The sequence below is a fragment of the Peromyscus californicus genome, unplaced genomic scaffold (genome assembly GCF_007827085.1).
Source record: "Peromyscus californicus insignis strain IS unplaced genomic scaffold, ASM782708v3 Scaffold_3__1_contigs__length_106647218, whole genome shotgun sequence".
Taxonomy (NCBI): domain Eukaryota; kingdom Metazoa; phylum Chordata; class Mammalia; order Rodentia; family Cricetidae; genus Peromyscus; species Peromyscus californicus.
In genome coordinates this window covers 57,024,633-57,041,888 of record NW_026294551.1, presented here as the reverse complement: position 1 = coordinate 57,041,888, position 17,256 = coordinate 57,024,633, and the positions used below count along the sequence as shown (strand labels likewise).

Genomic DNA, 17,256 nt, shown 5'->3' with positions numbered 1-17,256 from the left:
AGGAAGTGGGGCCTCCAGCTGTTGGCACTGTTTCTCCTGGGATTCCCACTGCTCCCGAAAAAGGAGTTTCAGGGAATGGCAGATCTCTCAGCTGCCGGGTTCCCCATAAATAAGAAGATAATTAAGGAGAAATCAGCAGCAAGATGCGGGGGAGTAATCGGGATTGATGAAGTTCCTGGTAATGAAGTCAGGATGGGTGGATGACTGGATCTTGCAGCTATTCTTTCTCTAGTTTTCCTCATTAATTCTGTTGCCCAACAGGTTTGGAAAATGCATGTTATATATTTTAATCATATTTACCCTCCCTGCTATTCTCTTGTTACCCTCTCATACCCAATAGGCTTTCTAAAAAACGATTTATTGATTGATTTATTTCTTTATTGTGGGGTGTGTGTGTGTGTGTGTGTGTGTGTGTGTGTGTGTGTGTGTGTGAGAGAGAGAGAGAGAGAGAGAGAGAGAGAGAGAGAGAGAGAGAGAGAGAGAGAGAGAGAGAGAGAAATGTATATATGCATACAGGTGCCTGCAGAGTCCAGAAGAGGTGTCACAGCCACTTGACATAGGTGCTAGAATGGACCTCTGGTCCTCTGATCAAGCACTCTTAACCATCTAATCATCTCTCTACCCCTCTCCCAGAGGCTTTTGCTTTGCAGTTTAAGGCAGTGATCTTGATGGTAAAGGTGAATAAGAAACATCATTTTCTCTAAAGAAATTTGGTGAAGAACATGTCATAACAAATCAGTCAACACGCCATTGGAGGCCCTGATAGGATTGACTGCAGAGTGCTTTCAGAGAAAAGAATAATAAGCTGTTGCTTCTGACTCAGCCACAGTTTCTAAATGAGCTGCATGGGGGACAGGCTTCGGGAGAAAGATGGTAGCTCTTCCTCTCCCCCTTGTTCCGTGGAATCACAGCAGTAGGTTTCCACATTTCCAGATCCCAGCATGAGCTCCCAAAGAAGAAGCTAACTTTTAGTCTTAAGGTAACTCAGAACTTATCACACAACAGAAAAAAGAACAGAGAGGACAGTGCCATGGCATTCACAGGAAGAGATCAGCCACTGAAAGTATCCAGCTGCTATGGCCTTTAATCAAATGCTAATTTCTTGAGCATGCATCAGAGTGGAATCTACTTCCTTAAGTGAGTAGAACTCAGAATGGTTTGAAGATATTGGTAGAGTAGGTGTGGGGAAGAAGAGTCATAGAGGATGTGAGACTGAGCAGAGTTAGAGCAGGTAGGAAGTCAAGGGGAAAATGTTACGGAGGAACAGGTGGGTAAGAGGGTCAGAGGGCACAAGAAGCCCAGAGTCTATGGGATGCAGCCTGAACAGACACAACGGCAAGAGTGATCCAGATGTGGGCAGAGGGGTTGTACCTGTAGAATAACCCAGTGACCTTTCTTGGCTGCCAGGTCCAGTGCAGCCTCAGCAACTACCTCTTGTCCTTGCCCCAGCGACACGTTGTGGAAGTTCCGATTGTTGAACGTATATCCAAGTTTCTTTCCTAAAACAAGCATGGAATTGTTAGTATCATTTTTTGAGTCTAATCATCTGTGCTGCTATTCCTAAGAGCTGTCCCCAGGTGTCATCTCTCAAACCTAGCTATGCCTGGACCCAGACCCAAGCCTCATATTTTCTTTCTCCTTCATAAGAGGCTAAATCTTTCCGATGTGCAATTTCAGATAAAAGGAAACATTTGTTGTCTACATCCAAATCACCTTATCCCTGCTTCATCAGCTAACCCTCAAGAATGGTTTGGGGTTGTTGACATTCTCTTACACAGTCCCTACTTGAAGACGGAGCATTGTTCCACAAAGGACTGATATAAAAAAGGTAAAAGGCAGTCATGTGGCTATGTTCCCTTCTGGTTTTCTTTGTCTTCTGAATATATGCAATCTTCTTTGGGACTTTCCAGGGAGGTGTGGGCAGAATTCAGTCAGTCCTGGCTTCCCTTCTATCAGCCTCCTCCTTTACTATCTACATGACATAGAAAGCTTTGCACTATCCTTGCATGGAAGAAAGCAGAGAGAAAAAAGAGAGAAAACAAGAACAGGGTGAATGCTTTGGTGTGAATGTTACATTGTGCTGTAGTGTAGGAAACAAGATAGAATAATAATAATAATATCATAGCCACACCACAGGAGCAAGACCAATGTCATGGACTTGCTCTTGAAACCTAAAGACAATTGAACCTAAAAAATGACCTTAATATAGAGGACCTATTCTGTTTACACATTAGCTGTTAGCACAATCCAATAAAGTTTAGGAAAGGTATATGTCATTCTTTACATAAAAAGATCATAAAACTGTGTAATACCATGAAGAAATCATTGAACAATTTTTCTGGGAAGGTAGAATAGAGGAAGGAGAAGATAATTTTAAAAAGAGAAAAAGATTACAAAGCTGTACAAATTTTTTTTAACTTCCAGAAGAACTAAAATTATAGCTATAATTTGATACTCGTGCAAGAAAGCTCTGAAAAGAAAACAGTTTATATTGGATAGTTCTTTTAAATACTAAAAAGTGTGTGTACTCTCCTTCAACCGTCTACAAGCAGGATGATGAGTTTTTATATTGAGAAATAGTTACTATAGATTCGACTGAGATGAACCCAAGAAATACCTTTATTAAATTCGATAAATCCTAGCTGGCAAGCATTTGATGTCAGCTTTAGAACTGGGGAGATAAACAACTAATTCCAGAGCAAACACCAGGATAAAAGGTGCGGGGATTATTAGATGGCTTTCGTGATGTTTCTTTTGTTCACAAAGGAGCCTATTTATTTCCTTTATTCGCTGGAGAAGGATATGGGGAAAGAGGCGCTTAATAAAGATTAGTTGGAAAACGACAGACTGGAGGGGTCGTGGTGAAACAAAGCCTGGTATTGCAGAGCGAGCTCGGACCAATCTGCATCAATCCAGGCTGACAGAAAAGAAATGGATCTTGTAAGTGGTAGGAAGGGGGACAATTGATGGGGCTCTGTTTACTCCACACTCAGCTGACTATATCAGACCTGAGCCTTGTGGTGTGTGAAGTGAACTTTCAGAGTCTTTTCATTCACAGCTGGGAGGCCCACAGGTACCCCGTAGGTCATTAGCAAGTTTCCCATGGTATTAATATTCCATGCTCTCACCTTACTGTATGTGACCCACTTTCCTCTTTCTGACCTGTCAATCTCCCTAGATGGCTATGTCACCTGCAAGTACTGTAGACCCCATTTATCTTCTCCTAGGGTGCTTCATCTCCCTACCGTCTCTGTGAGGATCCCAGGAGCCCACTCTCAAATGCCATGTACCTATGGTGTTCTGAGAAAGGGGAATGTGTTTCTAGAATTCTCTTGCTACTTGCTAGAAAAAGCCCCCCCCCCCCCTTAGTACATGTATCTTTTGGCTACTAACTTTCGTGTTCTGTGCTTCCTGCTGGCTTCCTGGTGAGACTGACTTTTATGAAGGACTTAATTTGGTCCCTGTTTCACCATTGCTATTAATGCCATTATGGATGAGTTGGCTAACATCTGCCTTCATGCCTCCTTATTTTCTTCAACCGTAGAGAACTTACCTTGGCCCCATTGCTGCTACCCCTCCCAAGAGCTGCACCCAGGATGTTCCCCTCACTGAGAACTGTTGCCATGGCTAAGCTATTATCCTTATGCAGCCTCAAGACTATCACAGCTGACTCCCAGGTTCAATCTGATTTCCTCTCCACCAATGACTCTCCTTCAATCAAATGGCCAGGTTACTGGCTCCTCCATTTTTTTCCCTTATATTCACCTTTACCGCTTTGACTTAGTTTAATACGTATCTAATAATGCTGAATTTGAACCATGATCTCATAAAATCTTCAGCTCCACTGTTTCCTTCTCCATCTTCATTATGGAATCTTTAGACACCTTTAGCTCTTTGTGAACTCAAACATTAGTAAAAGAGAAAATTGACAAATGCCTTTGGTGAATTGGTACTACCACAAGCTCATGGCCCTCAGCCTCAATGCTCTTGGAAAAGCTTTTCATGCATTCAGATGTTAGCCATGCCATCCCTCCTCTCTGTTTTTGGGCCTCCTTTCTATTGCCAGCAAATCACTTTACCCTCCCCTCTCTCCTATGCCCCTCTCTGGCAGGAACCCCTTCAATTGGTTGCCATTGTATCTCCCCCTGTGCACGTCCCCCCTTAATAGAACCCTCTTTCTGCTCATCAGTCTGTTCTCTAAGTACTGTCTCTTCGTATCTTCAACTTTTCTCCCTCTTCACCCTCTCACTCCCTGGCACATGAACACACACTGTTCTCTCACCACCAAAAAAACCAATACTGCATCCATCCTCACACTGCCCTCTGTAGGCCAGTCGTGGCCAATCTAACTCATGCTTCACTGCCTCTCCAAGGCAAGAGAACTGGGCTAGGATCGCGGGAAGGGAGACCTAAGTAACATATTGATAATCTGGTTGCAAAGACAGTGGATGAAACCTTCGTCTCTGAACTTACCTGTGGCAGCCTACCCCAATCTATATGAGCTTGCCATTCTGAATGCACAAGAGGATGCAGAAGAAGCCAGAGGTGGGACAGACAGCTGCTTTCTGATCACCAAACAGAAGCAGCTGAACTCATTTTCTCGGAGCCAAGTACTTGGACAGAGGAGAAAGGATCCAAGCAAGACCCTGCGACAGACGCGTGAAAGACCAGAGAAGAGGCCTGTGTGAAGATGAAGATAAAGCTGGCTTTGAAGGATGTGATGGGGTGCGGGGAAGGAGTGCAATGTGCCGCCTCAGAGAACAGAAGCTGCATCTCCGTCATTATCCTGCTGTACATGCTGCTACGCTTTTAACTTTTCCAAGTCTTCTCACATCAGAGATTTCATTCTTATCCCCACAGTCACCCAAGGGGCTAGGGAGGCATGTTAGGTGATAGAAAACAGGGGGGAAAGAGAGAATAATGTGCAAAGAGAAAGACGAGAAAAGAGAGAGGCCAAGTAAAAGTAAGGTGCTGTTAAGGGACTAATCAGAGTATGCAAGGAGAGTCGCAATGGGGTGGGAGAGTTCATGTTCAAGAGGTTAAGAAGTACAGATCCAATTCTCTCTTCCTCTTCCTGGTCCTCGTCTGCATCTTATTTGTCTTCCTATTTGTCTTCCTTCTCCTCTTCCTTGCCCCTCCTTCCTTCTCTCTCCTCTTCCACAGTGTTCAGGGTGGGGCACCCTGGAGGAGTCCGAGTGGCACGAAGTACCAGAAAATTATAGACTCCTAGCCAAGGATCAGAGGCAAGCTTTGGCTGCTGAGCTGACTCGTAGATCTGTTAGCATGAGGAAACATGCATTTCCGCAGAGAAGTAGACGAAGGCAAGAAAACAAATCTTCAGTCTGACTTTCGGGGTTTTAAACACCCAGTGCTAATAACTACCACAGTAAAACAAAGGAGAAAATAAATAAGAGTTAAGAGTATAAACCAGCTGCCTAAGGATGTGAGGGGATACTAATATTTTAAGGGTCTAAGCAGAGGAATATGATGAATCATCTGATGAGCCCCAGTTCTCATCGGGAATTCACACGGCTGACCCCAGCAGTTTCCCCAAACACCATTAGTACCGGCATATTAAGTACTGTCTCCTTGCTTTGTTTCACAGGCTCATCAGACAAACTGATTAGATTCAAGAAATGGGAAATATGTAGGCCCAGAATCTATGTCTAAATGGGGAAATTAGAAAATAAATCGAACCATCAAGAAGGCAGGGTGGGACGTAAGAAAAGAGAGGGGCACAGGTGCCTAAGTGATCTCCTGTTGATGAACAGCAATGTGCTTCTAGAAGTATGCATTAAGATGACACCAAGGGCAAGGCTGAGGCAAGGCAGCCAGAGACAGATAAACAATGTAGATCAGGCAGGGGCCAATCTGCCTGAGATGACGGGAAGCTTCAAATAACATGATGGAATCGTTGGAGGTCAATTGGCTAAGAACAAAATTGCTCATAAACAGAGTATATGAAAGCTTTCAAAGGGAGAATGGGGAATGAAAATGAGGAACTAAATTTATTCATCTGAAACCAACAAAGCCCCTGTGGATAGAAGGAAGGCAGAGTTCTGTAAACGTATGGAAGTCAGGACTACTGCAGTTATGATAAATGTCTTATGATATTCATTCATTAATTCATTTAACAAATATTTACTGAATGCATTCTCTGTGCTAGTCACATTGTGAGACTCTGGTAAGATGAGGACCAAGATGACATGGTTTCTGACCCCAAGGTTCTTAGTGACAAGCGGGCAGGCAAACATAACATCCGGCAATGAAAGAATGATTAAATTAGAATTGTATTAAGTGCCGTGACACAAATATAGAGAGTGCCATGAGACTACATAATGGAAAATCAAATGGTTATGCAATGATAAAGTCAGGATAAGCTGGTCTTTGTAGGATGAGTGTGGTGGTTTGAAGGAAAATGGTCCCCAAAGGGCCACTATTAGGAAGTGTGGCCTTGTTGGAGTAGGTGTGGTCTTGCTGGAGGAAGTGTATCACTGTGGAGGCAGGCTTTGAGGTCTCATATATGCTCAAGCCCCACCCAGTGAGATAGTCCACTTCTTGTTGCCTTTGGATCAAGATATAGAATTCTCCAGCACCATGTCTGCCTGCATGCTGCCATACTCCCAGCTGCCATGCTCCCTGTCATGATGATAATGGACTAAATTTCTGAACTGTAAGCCATCACCCTAACTCAATGTTTTTCCTTTATAAGAGTTGCCATGGTCATGGTGTCTCTTCACAGCAATAGAAACCCTAACTAAGATAATGAGTAAATACTGCACTGTTGAGAATATTTCATATGAAAAGAGCTATTTGCTGAAATGCTTACAATATGGACAAGAATCTAAAAGAGGGAATCTGGAGGCAGGTAAGATTCAAATCTGGACACAAAGGCCAGGCCCTACAGGCTACATCGATCATGTGAAGGATGTTTGACTTAACCTTTAGGATGATGGGAGTCCAGGAGAACATTTTAAGGAGCAGAGTGATATTAGAGGATTTGAGATTTAGTAAGGGGACTCAGCTCATAGAGTAGCAAAGGATTTTCTGGGGAGAAGGGCAGAAATGAGTCCAGAGGTCATCTTGATAAATCCAGTGAGAGATTACGGCCATTCAGCAGAATCCAAAGAAAAATCGAGACAGTTTGATAGAGCTAGGGAAGGGCTATTTAAGATGACCTATTCCTTCTTGGTAACTAATGGTGGCATTCACCAAAAGTAACAGAGTGAAGCTAGAGAAAGATGTGACTCTCCCTTGGACAGACAGCCTCTTTTGAGCTGAGCAGATGAGTGAAAAGGACCCACAGGTAGACACAGCTCATGAGAGAATGGAACACAGAGCAGATGATTCCAAAGTCCCAGGGGATAAGAAGGGGGCACCAATTGAGAAACCCACAGACAAAATCAGCTTCTAGAATACAGCAGATACATGTAACCAAAGTTCTAAGTAGAAATCATTTGGTACCCAGAAAAATTATCCACGAAATCTGGGGTCGAGCAAGCATTCAGAAATGTTATTTCCTAGCGTTCTTTCCTGATGATGTGTGCCAGCAAAATGAAGATGGGAAATAAGAAATAAGTAGGATTAAAATATATATAATTAAGGTAGAATGTCAAGAAAATAAACCCAGGGATATCAGCTTCCTAGAAAGCTAAAATAGAATTCATTCATATTGTAAGAAGATGCTAATGACTCTAGTAAGAATGCCTTCTAGAGAAAAAGAGAATGCCTTTCAATACATAGAATGAGCATGAAGCTAGTGATAATTATAAATGATATTTATTTCTTTTCTCAAGGGAATTTGCAACTCCAGGAAAAACTGGAAGCTCTCAAAGAAAAACTCCATTTACATATGAAACAAAGTAGACCTTCACATGGGTTTAAACGCCTGTAAAATATTCCTTCTGAGGATATCTAGAGATCATAACGTTGAACCAAAAACCAGAGAATATGAGTGTGCTGGCTAGTTTTTAAGTCAACATAACACAGGCTTCAGTCATTTTGGAAGATGGAACCTCAGTTGAGGGAATGCCCCCATCAGATTGCCTATGGAGAAGTCTGCATATTCCTGATTGATGATAGATGTGAGTGGGCATCCCATAGCGGGTGGTGTCCTGGTATATGAAAGCAGGCTGAGCAAGGCATGTGGAACAAGCCAGTAAGCAGCATTCCTCCATAGCCTCTGCTTCAGCTCCTGTCTCCAGGTTCCTGCCCTTTTGGACTACCTTTGATGATCAACTGTGACATGGAAGAGTAAGCAAAATAAACCTTTCCCTACCAAAGTTGCTTTTCATTATGGCGTTCTAACACAGGAATAGAAACTCTAAGTCAGTGGGCCAGTGAGATGGCTTCAACTCCACCCACTCCATGAAGTTGTCCTTTGACGTCCACATTTGTCAGTGGCCCATATGTCCACTCCCCAACATCATGTGCATGTGTCTCACTGTTTGTCTCAGAGGAGGACTTTTCTATTAACTAGGATAGGGCTATTTATTATTTTCAAGTTTAAATGTGAACACAATAGAACAGGCATGTGTAGAATTAATGATAGGAACAGAGGAAAATGACCATACACTTGGCCTTGATTATGGAAAAACAAAATCACAGCTTCATAGTTGAAAAAATGGAAGCCTTAGCTTGTATAGAGGGAAGCCAAGAAGAATTATCTAGAATTTGTGGAGCAAAATATTTCTTTGGGGCTGAGGAGATGGCTTAGTTGGTTAAATGCTTGCCATGCAAGCTTGAGGACCTGAGTTCAATTCCTAGAGTCTACATAAACATGTTTGTAATCCTACTGCTGGTAAGGCAGAGATAGTTCGATCTCTGGGGCCCACTGACCAGCCAGCCTAGCTTATTTGGTGAACTTCAGGCCAATGACAGACTATGTTGGTCTTTTTTTTTTTCTATTGCTGGGATAAGACACCATGACCACGGCAACTTATCAAAGAATGAGTTTAATTGGGCTGACAGATCCAGAGGGTTAGAGTCCATGATAATGGAATGAAGACATGGCAGCCGCTGAGGACTCATATCTTGGTTCACAAACAGGAGGTAGAGAACACACTAGGAATGGCAGAGTACATAAGAAATGGCACAAGTCTTTTGAGACTCCAAAGCTCACTCCCAGTGACACACCTCCTCCTCCTTCTCGGCCTCACCTCCTAATCCTTCTCAAACAGTCCTACCAACTGGGGACCAAGTATTCAGACACATGAGACTGTAGGGGCCATTCTCATACAACACAGAGATCCTGTCTTAAAAAAAATAAGATGGATGGCTCATGAGAAATGACATCTGAGGTTGGTTGACCTCTGACCTGCACACATACATGCACTCACATGGACACATACCTGCACACACACACACACACACACACACACACACACACACACACAACTAAGTTTTAGACTAGTTAATATATATATATATATATATATATACCATAGAGGAACTGAACATTTTAATACAGATATCATTAGAGATGTGTTTGTTTACCAACAAATTACATGACTTTGATGACGTGACCAAGGGCCTGAAAGAAATAAAGTACTGAAACTTACTCAGTGAGAAACTGAAACTTAGACTAGGCATAACATGGCAAGGAGACTTAACTTTTAATTTTAGAACTTCCTGTCTAGAAAAGCCCAAGCTCAGTGGCTTCCTCACTGAGTTCTCCCGAACATTCATAGAAATGGAAGCCAGGTCCCATCATTTGGGTATTTCCCCAGGGTCTAAGTGACTGGAGGCCTGATATCCAGAGTGGCATTATTAGGAGGTGCTGTGGAACTTTTAAGAGGTGGGACATAGTGAGAGGTCCTTGGGTCATTGAGGGGTCCACCCTTGAGCTCTCTGAGAAGACTGTCATACCTCCAGCAAGCCTGGCCTCTCCTTTCTTCTTCAATGCCTGTGTCTGTGATTCTCCCATTTATGATCCAGGACTCCATCATGGGCTTTCACCAGAGCCTACACTGTTCTGTTTGGACTTTCCACCTCAAAAATCAGTACACCTTTTTTTCTTAATGACGTTAGCTGCCTCAAGTATTTTGTTGTGATGATGAAAATGTGATGAACCCACCAATCCTTCACAAAATCTACACACACACACACACACACACACACACACACACACACACACACACACACACACCAAAACAAGAGGAAGGAATACTTCCAAATTTAGTCAAATGAATAGATTCCTAGTATTATTCTGTAACTAAAATGAGACAAAGTTTAAGAAAAAGGTAGGCCTATATCCTTGATGAAGCTACTCACCAATATCCTTTAACAAAATACAGGCAAACTGAATCTAGTAATGTAGAAAATGAATTAAATAGTAGGATCATTCTGAGATCCTTAGAAGGCAAGGTTGGTTTAATTAAACAAGCAAGCAATGTAACATGTTGTATTCATACACTGAAGAAAAATAACCTGCATTATCACCTCACTAGAAGAAGATCAAACATTTGACAAAATCTAACATGTTTTCACAATTAAAGAAAAGCTGTAACAAGAAATAGAAACAGCTTCCTGGGTATGATGAAAGACTCACAGCTATCATAGTCAATGGGGAAGGTTGAAATTCTTCCTTCTCCTAAGACCAGGAACAAGATAAAGATACCTAAATTAGCCACTTTTCTTTAACATCACACTGAAATTCTTATCAGGGCAATCAGGAAAGAAAAAAAATAGAAAACATTTAGATTGTAAAAGATATTATCTCTACTTGTAGAGGACAAAGTCTTATATTTAGAAAATTGTGTGTATATGTGTGTTTATGTGTGTATGTATGTATATGTGTAAGTATGTGTGTATGTATATGTGTATATGTGTGTATGTATGTATATATGTGTATATATATGTATGTGTGTATGCGTTACATGTATATGTATGTGTATATATGTATGTGTGTGTTACATGTATATATTATGTGTGTATATCTATATGTGTGTATATGTGTGTTGGGGTGTGTGTGTGTGTGTATGTGTGCATGTGTATGGAATCTAGTATCTAGAAAACCTTAAGCATCTCCATCATAAGAACACAAGACCCAACAGACAAGTTTAGCAACTTTTCTAACAGAAATTTATGTATAAAATTTTACCACCAATGAAATTGAGATTAAGAAAGTGATTTTATATACATATTATGAATACAAATGAAAGATATGCACTCTACAAACTGTGCAATACTGTTCAAAAAGGAACAAAATTTTAAAAATTGCATAGAAAGCCAATCCATGTTTATGTGTTAGAGTACTTCATGTTGTTAAGTTAGTCACCTGTCCTCACTTGACTTACATGGTAATCACAGAAATCCCTGCTGAAATCTGAATGGACTTCTCTTTAGTTTTTACAGAACTTGACAAGCCAATTTTAAAAGTTGTGTGCAAACCCAACAGAGGACAAAGACCTGAATCAATCTTACAGAAAAATGTTGGCAGACTCATTTCCTGACTTAAAATTTTACCATGCAGTTCTAATGTCAGAATTGCAGTTGGCATACAGAGATCATACGTACATCAACCAAACAGACTGACAGTCCCCAAACAAGCACTTATACTTATGATCAATTTAAAAAAATACTTATTGTTATCTTTATTTATGTGTATGCATCTGTGTGAGTGTATGTTAGCGCGGTGCCTGTGGAGGCCAGAATAGGGCATTACATTCCCTGGTCCTAGGATTCCAGGTGTTTGTGAGTCATCTGATGTAGGTGCCAGGAACTGAACTCAGGTCCTCTGCAAAAGCAGCAAGTACTCTTAACTGCTGACCTGACCCACTTTTCCTGCTTCAGGTGAACTTCACTTGACAGGGGTTCCCAGGAAATTCAATCTTTCCAAAAGCTGAGATTCTGAGACAAGGTATCTACAGAAGGACAAAATTGGATGGCTTATTCATGCTATATACAACATGAATCACAGGTCTACACAGAATGGTTAAAAAGAAATCCAATCTTCTCTCTAGTTCATGATGCTGTGGCTTTGCTCTAGCAATAAGGCTGACTTCTGTCTGGCCTGCAAAGGTAGAGTTTTGCACAGTGAACCTTGAATGTAGAAAAGAGGAAGCAATAGACCTGAAGAATGGAAGGCCGTGGACTATTGCAGCCTTGCCTCCAAAGCAAGCTTTGCTTACCGTGGTTTTCCACATCCTTCAGTGGGTCCACCCCCGGAGACAGGATGAAAAACATGGGAGTGGCTGGTCCTGACTCTTCAAACGAGGCTACAAAATCGAGTGCTCTTCCCATTACATATTTGCTTCCTAACTTCTCCTCAACAAAGTCTCTGTAGGAGGAGATAAGCACGTGTGTCATAACATTTGAGAAACACAGGCTTCTAGAAATGAAAAGGCATGTTCAAGCTCATGAGGCTGACAGTTAAAGAGTTAGGACCAGCTTCAACTTCACAACTTGTCAACACTTACTGTCTGTCCTGCTAGTTCCAAGCCATGCATCTAGATCTGGGCTCCTGACTGCTCTCCACCCAGACCATTGCTGCCTCCCTCTGTAGACCTGGTCTCTTCTCACATCATCTCACCCTTTTGGAGAAGGTTAGGACCAATGTCTTTGAATGACTATGGGCAGCTAAATCTAACCTACTCTATATCCCTGCAATGTGGCAACACGTCCAACATTTAAGGTCCCACAGGACTCTTTGACACTCTACTCTTCACTGGTTTTTCTTCCACTCCTGCCCACAATGTTCTTTTCCAAAGTGTCCCATTTTGTGTGAAACAAATCCTTCCAGCTTACTAGATGTCTGGACAAACTCCTGACATTCATGGATCCTTCCACTATTCCCCAAGATATAGCTTCTCTTGTATCCCTCTCAGTTGGGCTTTCACTAGATGGATTTCAGTGTGGGCAGTGGCCACATAATGTTCTCTGTCTAATAGTTATCTTCACATCAACACCTTTCCACTTGTGTGGCTCCACTGAGACTCATTTCTCCGGACTGTATCACCACTAGTCATGCACACCAGTACCATCTATCATTCTATTTGGTACTTTTCCCATTCACTCAACACTTGGGCTCTTGGCTCATGAACTTTCCTCCAGCCTGAGTGACATCAATATCTGTGTGGACAGACCTCAAACCAATTGATTTTCATCCCTTACCCCCTCCTCTACCCAGTTCATGGCAATCCTTCAATGTATGTCATTACTTGGGAATTTTTTTACAGTCTGAAACAACTAATTCTCTGTCCAAAATCTTCAATCCTTATAGTTATTGATACTATATCTTTATCTCAATATCTTTGCCTGAATGAGTGCCATGAAAGTGCAGGAATTTCAATTTCTTGGCCCCTCTGATGATTTCCCATCAGCCAACTCTTCATCTCACTTCTTTTATCTAGCATAGATGCTGTGTCTTATAATTCCTTTCCTTAAAAAGTAATGTCTTTAGGTATAATAAATTTACCAAGTTGTGCAACCTTCTTGACAGTCCAGTATTAGAATATTTTCATTGCACCAGGGAGAACTTTCACATTCAGATACTTTCCAAGTGGTTGCTAAGCTGCTTTCTGCCTCTGTAGACTCCATGGCCTTTGACTTCTAATCATATCCCAACCTGCCTTTCCCAACTCTTATTTCAATGCTTTGAAGTCAATGGAACTTTAGCCTAGGAGCCTTGTACCTCTGACTCTTACATCTATGGGGGAAAAACATCCAGTGGGGATGTCTGGCACCACTACAAATGTAGCTTTGGGAATTTTTGCATTTCCCTGGCCATACTTCTGTCTTATTTCTCCTCGGCTTCCCTCCATCCCTCCATCATTTGCTCCCCCCTCTCCTGTTCTTTCTCTCTTTTGAGACAGGGTCTCCTGTATCCCAGGCTGGCCTCAAACTTCCGATGAAGCCAAGGATGACCTTGAACTTCTGATGATCCTCCTGCCTCTACCTCCTGAGTGCTGGGATTAGAGGCTTGTGCCACCATACCTAGTTTATGTGGCGCTGAGGATCTAGCTGTGGGCTGCATGCATGCTAGGCAGGCATTATGCCGACTGAGCTATATCTCTATCCCCTTCTTTCTCATTTTCACAGATTCTTGTTCTTTTTTTTGCTTATGTGTGGTATGTGTGCATGGATGCACGTTCACATACATGTGGGTACATGCATATGTATGAGTGCACATACATATGTGTGCATGTCCTTGTGGAGGGCCAAAGTTGACATTAAACAGCTTTTTCAATTGCTCCCCACCTTACATATTGAGACAGGGTCTCTCACTGGTACCTACCCAGACCTCACTGATTCTGACTAGCTTGATTTGGTTTGCTCTAGGGAATCCCTGTCTCTGTGCCCATTCACTAGGCCTACAGGAAGGCTGTCACACCCATCCAGCGCGTGTGTGGGTTCTGAGGTTCCAGAGTCTGGTCCTCACACTTGCCTGGTATATATTACCATCTCTCTAGCCACAGACCTCTTTTCAAGCCTTCTCCATTCTCTGATTTTAACTCCATATAGCTGATCATCCTACTTCTCAGAGAAGTTAGAAGTCAAATATCCTTATTGATTCTCTGCCATCTATTTATCAATCTCAGGATATAACCACCTCACTCTCTCTGTTTCTGTGATGCTAAAAGTAGAATCTCCACATGCTTTCTGGATCCCTCCATCTTTCTTCATATTACTGGTGATTGGCATCTTTTTCAATACTGAGATTGATGAATATCTCTCTTCCCCCAAACTTTCTATTAAGACATCAAGACAACCAGTGGCATACCTAAAACAGATGCCATACCCAAGTCAACTGGTCTCATGGGTTTTAGTCTTGGTACAAAGGTGCCCATTACTATATGAACATGGCCTTGAAGTTCAGCTATGCCAGGCTGGTCTTCCTAAGATTGCCCTGTACACATGCCTTCCCAGAGTCTGTAGTCTGCCCCCTACCGCATGGCATAGGTCATCCGGTCAGGCCTCATGACCCTCATCATGCAGAGGCGCTGCAAGGCTGACTTGTTCTTCCAGTCCTGGGGGAACTTCTCCTTCTCAGGACACTCGGACTCCACAAACTTTTTCCAGCTTTTGGCAGAGCCTTCAATGTCTCGATCCAGATTGCAGAATTCCTCCATTGATGAAAGGGCCTAGGGAATGTCAGAGAATCTTGTTCTAAAATGCAGTTTCTCTAGACAGCTGTGCATTGGGGGCAGAGGGCTGAGAGGCAAGTGGCATTCTTTGCACAAACAGGTCTCATTCATAGTCTGGTCTGGAGTCTTGGTTCTCCCTCTAGAAAAAGTCAATAAAGAGGAAGACTATATGCAAGCTCATCCATAACACACTGCCTACCAATACCATACAGCAGTTGCAAATAAAATGTTTGTGACTGGGTCACACCCAGCAGCACACTGTTCCATGGGAAATGGGTCAAAGTAGGTGCTGCAGTTTTTGAGGTCCCAGAGCCCCAACACCTAAGTCAGAGAGGCTTCGTTGCATTTTCATACTCACTGTACGACCACACTGTCCATCCATCTCTCAAATGTCTCTAGAATGTCAATGCAGCATTTCCACGGACTGCTTGGTCCATAAGCATCAACTTCAAATACAGAACACAGGAACCACACATCTTCATTTCATGCCCCTCTCCAAGGTGTCGTTCACCATCCCATCCCATTTGAGCTTTCCTGCATCAACCTCGGGTGTGTGCCCAACTCTACTAACTCAATTCTGTTCTCTTTTCCACTAACTTTGGCGCCTTCCTTTTCTAGTGCCAGTCATGCCTCTTATTTGTTAAGGCTCTACAAAGTCCCACTCAAAGTCAGCAGACACAGCACATCTGCTTGTAGATTAGAGCAGGATGCCCTTGCATCATTTTTGCAGTGTACTTACAGCTGTTCACAGAGCTGAACTTGCCACTCAACAATTGCTCAACTTGTAGATGTCTGATTCCTGATAGCATGCATCTTATGCCTTCTTCCTCCTCCTATTTGGGAAGGCTAGGAAGTAAGCCAGGGCACTCCTTCCTCTGAAGCTGAAGGGAACCTGTATCGTGTATCCTCTGTCCATGCACAGGCGCCTCTACCCTGGCCCATTCATAGCTCCTACCACCCCAATGCTGTCTTCATTCTTGGATTGCTGGCCTTTTTTTGCACTACTTGGAAGCTCCCTTTTTCCTTCCAGAAGACTTCATTCTGACAGTAGTATAAAGTACTTTGATCATATTTATCTCCTTCCCCCAACTTCTTCCAGATCCACCCCCATCTTTCTACCTATCCTGGAGGGTAAAAAGGCCAGCCAAAGAAACACACCCTGGCTCTGCACTTCCCCGACTCCCCTCCACCCCCAACCAACTGAGCAAGAAACCAACCAATCCCTGAGCAGGAAAATCAACCATCTCTGAGCTTATCCAAGCTCAGGGATTGAAATCCCACTAATTGCCACCCTGAAAATCTTCACCCTGGAAACATTCCGCCTTAAGAAGCCCTATATAAGCCCTGTGCCTGTTCAGCCCTTTTCCATCCTGGCAGAGGCAGCCACTCTCCTGGATTCCTCTCTCCCAAATAAATAAATCTCTCGAATGAGTTTTGGGTGAAGACCTTCTTTCACCAGAGTAGTGTGGAGCAGAGAAGCAATGGACATCTCTGCTGGGAAACTCCCCTTAGTGGAGGGAGCAGAGGAGTAACAATTTTTATGGAGCAGGAGCAAACTGCTACATTTCTGAGGAGGTTTTCCCCGTTAGCAGAGTGAAGCCCAGAAGTAAAAATTTTCACCAGAGCAGAGAAGCAAGGGACATCTCTGCTGGTGGAAACTCTCCTAGCAGAGTGGAGCAGAGCTTAGTTGTAAGGGCTCTCTCTGAGAGGAGCAGAATTGCTACATTCCTTTGGGGAAACCATCCCCGACTCGAGCACAGATACAGGTATAGTCTGACTCCCTGACAGTCAGGATACCTTTCTCCTCAGAGCTGTAACACTTGCACACCAAACTTTGTTTTCTCTGTCTCTCTTTTTCTCTCCCTACCCCCAAATTGAGTCCAAGTTGTGTTTCCCATATACTCTTGAGTATAGTGCCTGTCCTGGAGTGTGGCAGACCTACCACAAGTCACCCTCCTAAAGAAAATTGAATCTTCCTTTCCCAGCAGCTATCAAAAGCCAATAGACCTACAGGTAGGGAACTAACTCCCACCTCTCTCCCTCCATGCTGGGGTTTTGTCTGGTTAAGCCAACATGGGCCTTGTGCATGTGCTCACAGTCACTATGAGATATGTGCAACTGCCCTGTTGTGTCCAGAAAATGAATATTGTCTACCGTTGCAGTTATCTAC

The 17,256-nt window shown here is 42.9% G+C and overlaps 1 protein-coding gene across 1 annotated transcript in view; it reads right to left on the bottom strand.

The window, feature by feature from the left end:
• The window catches only part of Dnah9 (dynein axonemal heavy chain 9), a 354,060-nt gene that overhangs the window by 26,978 nt on the left and 309,826 nt on the right, over window positions 1-17,256 (bottom strand). The window contains 3 exon segments of the mRNA XM_052756894.1: window positions 1,372-1,499; window positions 12,132-12,280; window positions 14,890-15,083. Of these exon segments, the coding sequence (XP_052612854.1) occupies window positions 1,372-1,499; window positions 12,132-12,280; window positions 14,890-15,083 (471 nt within the window).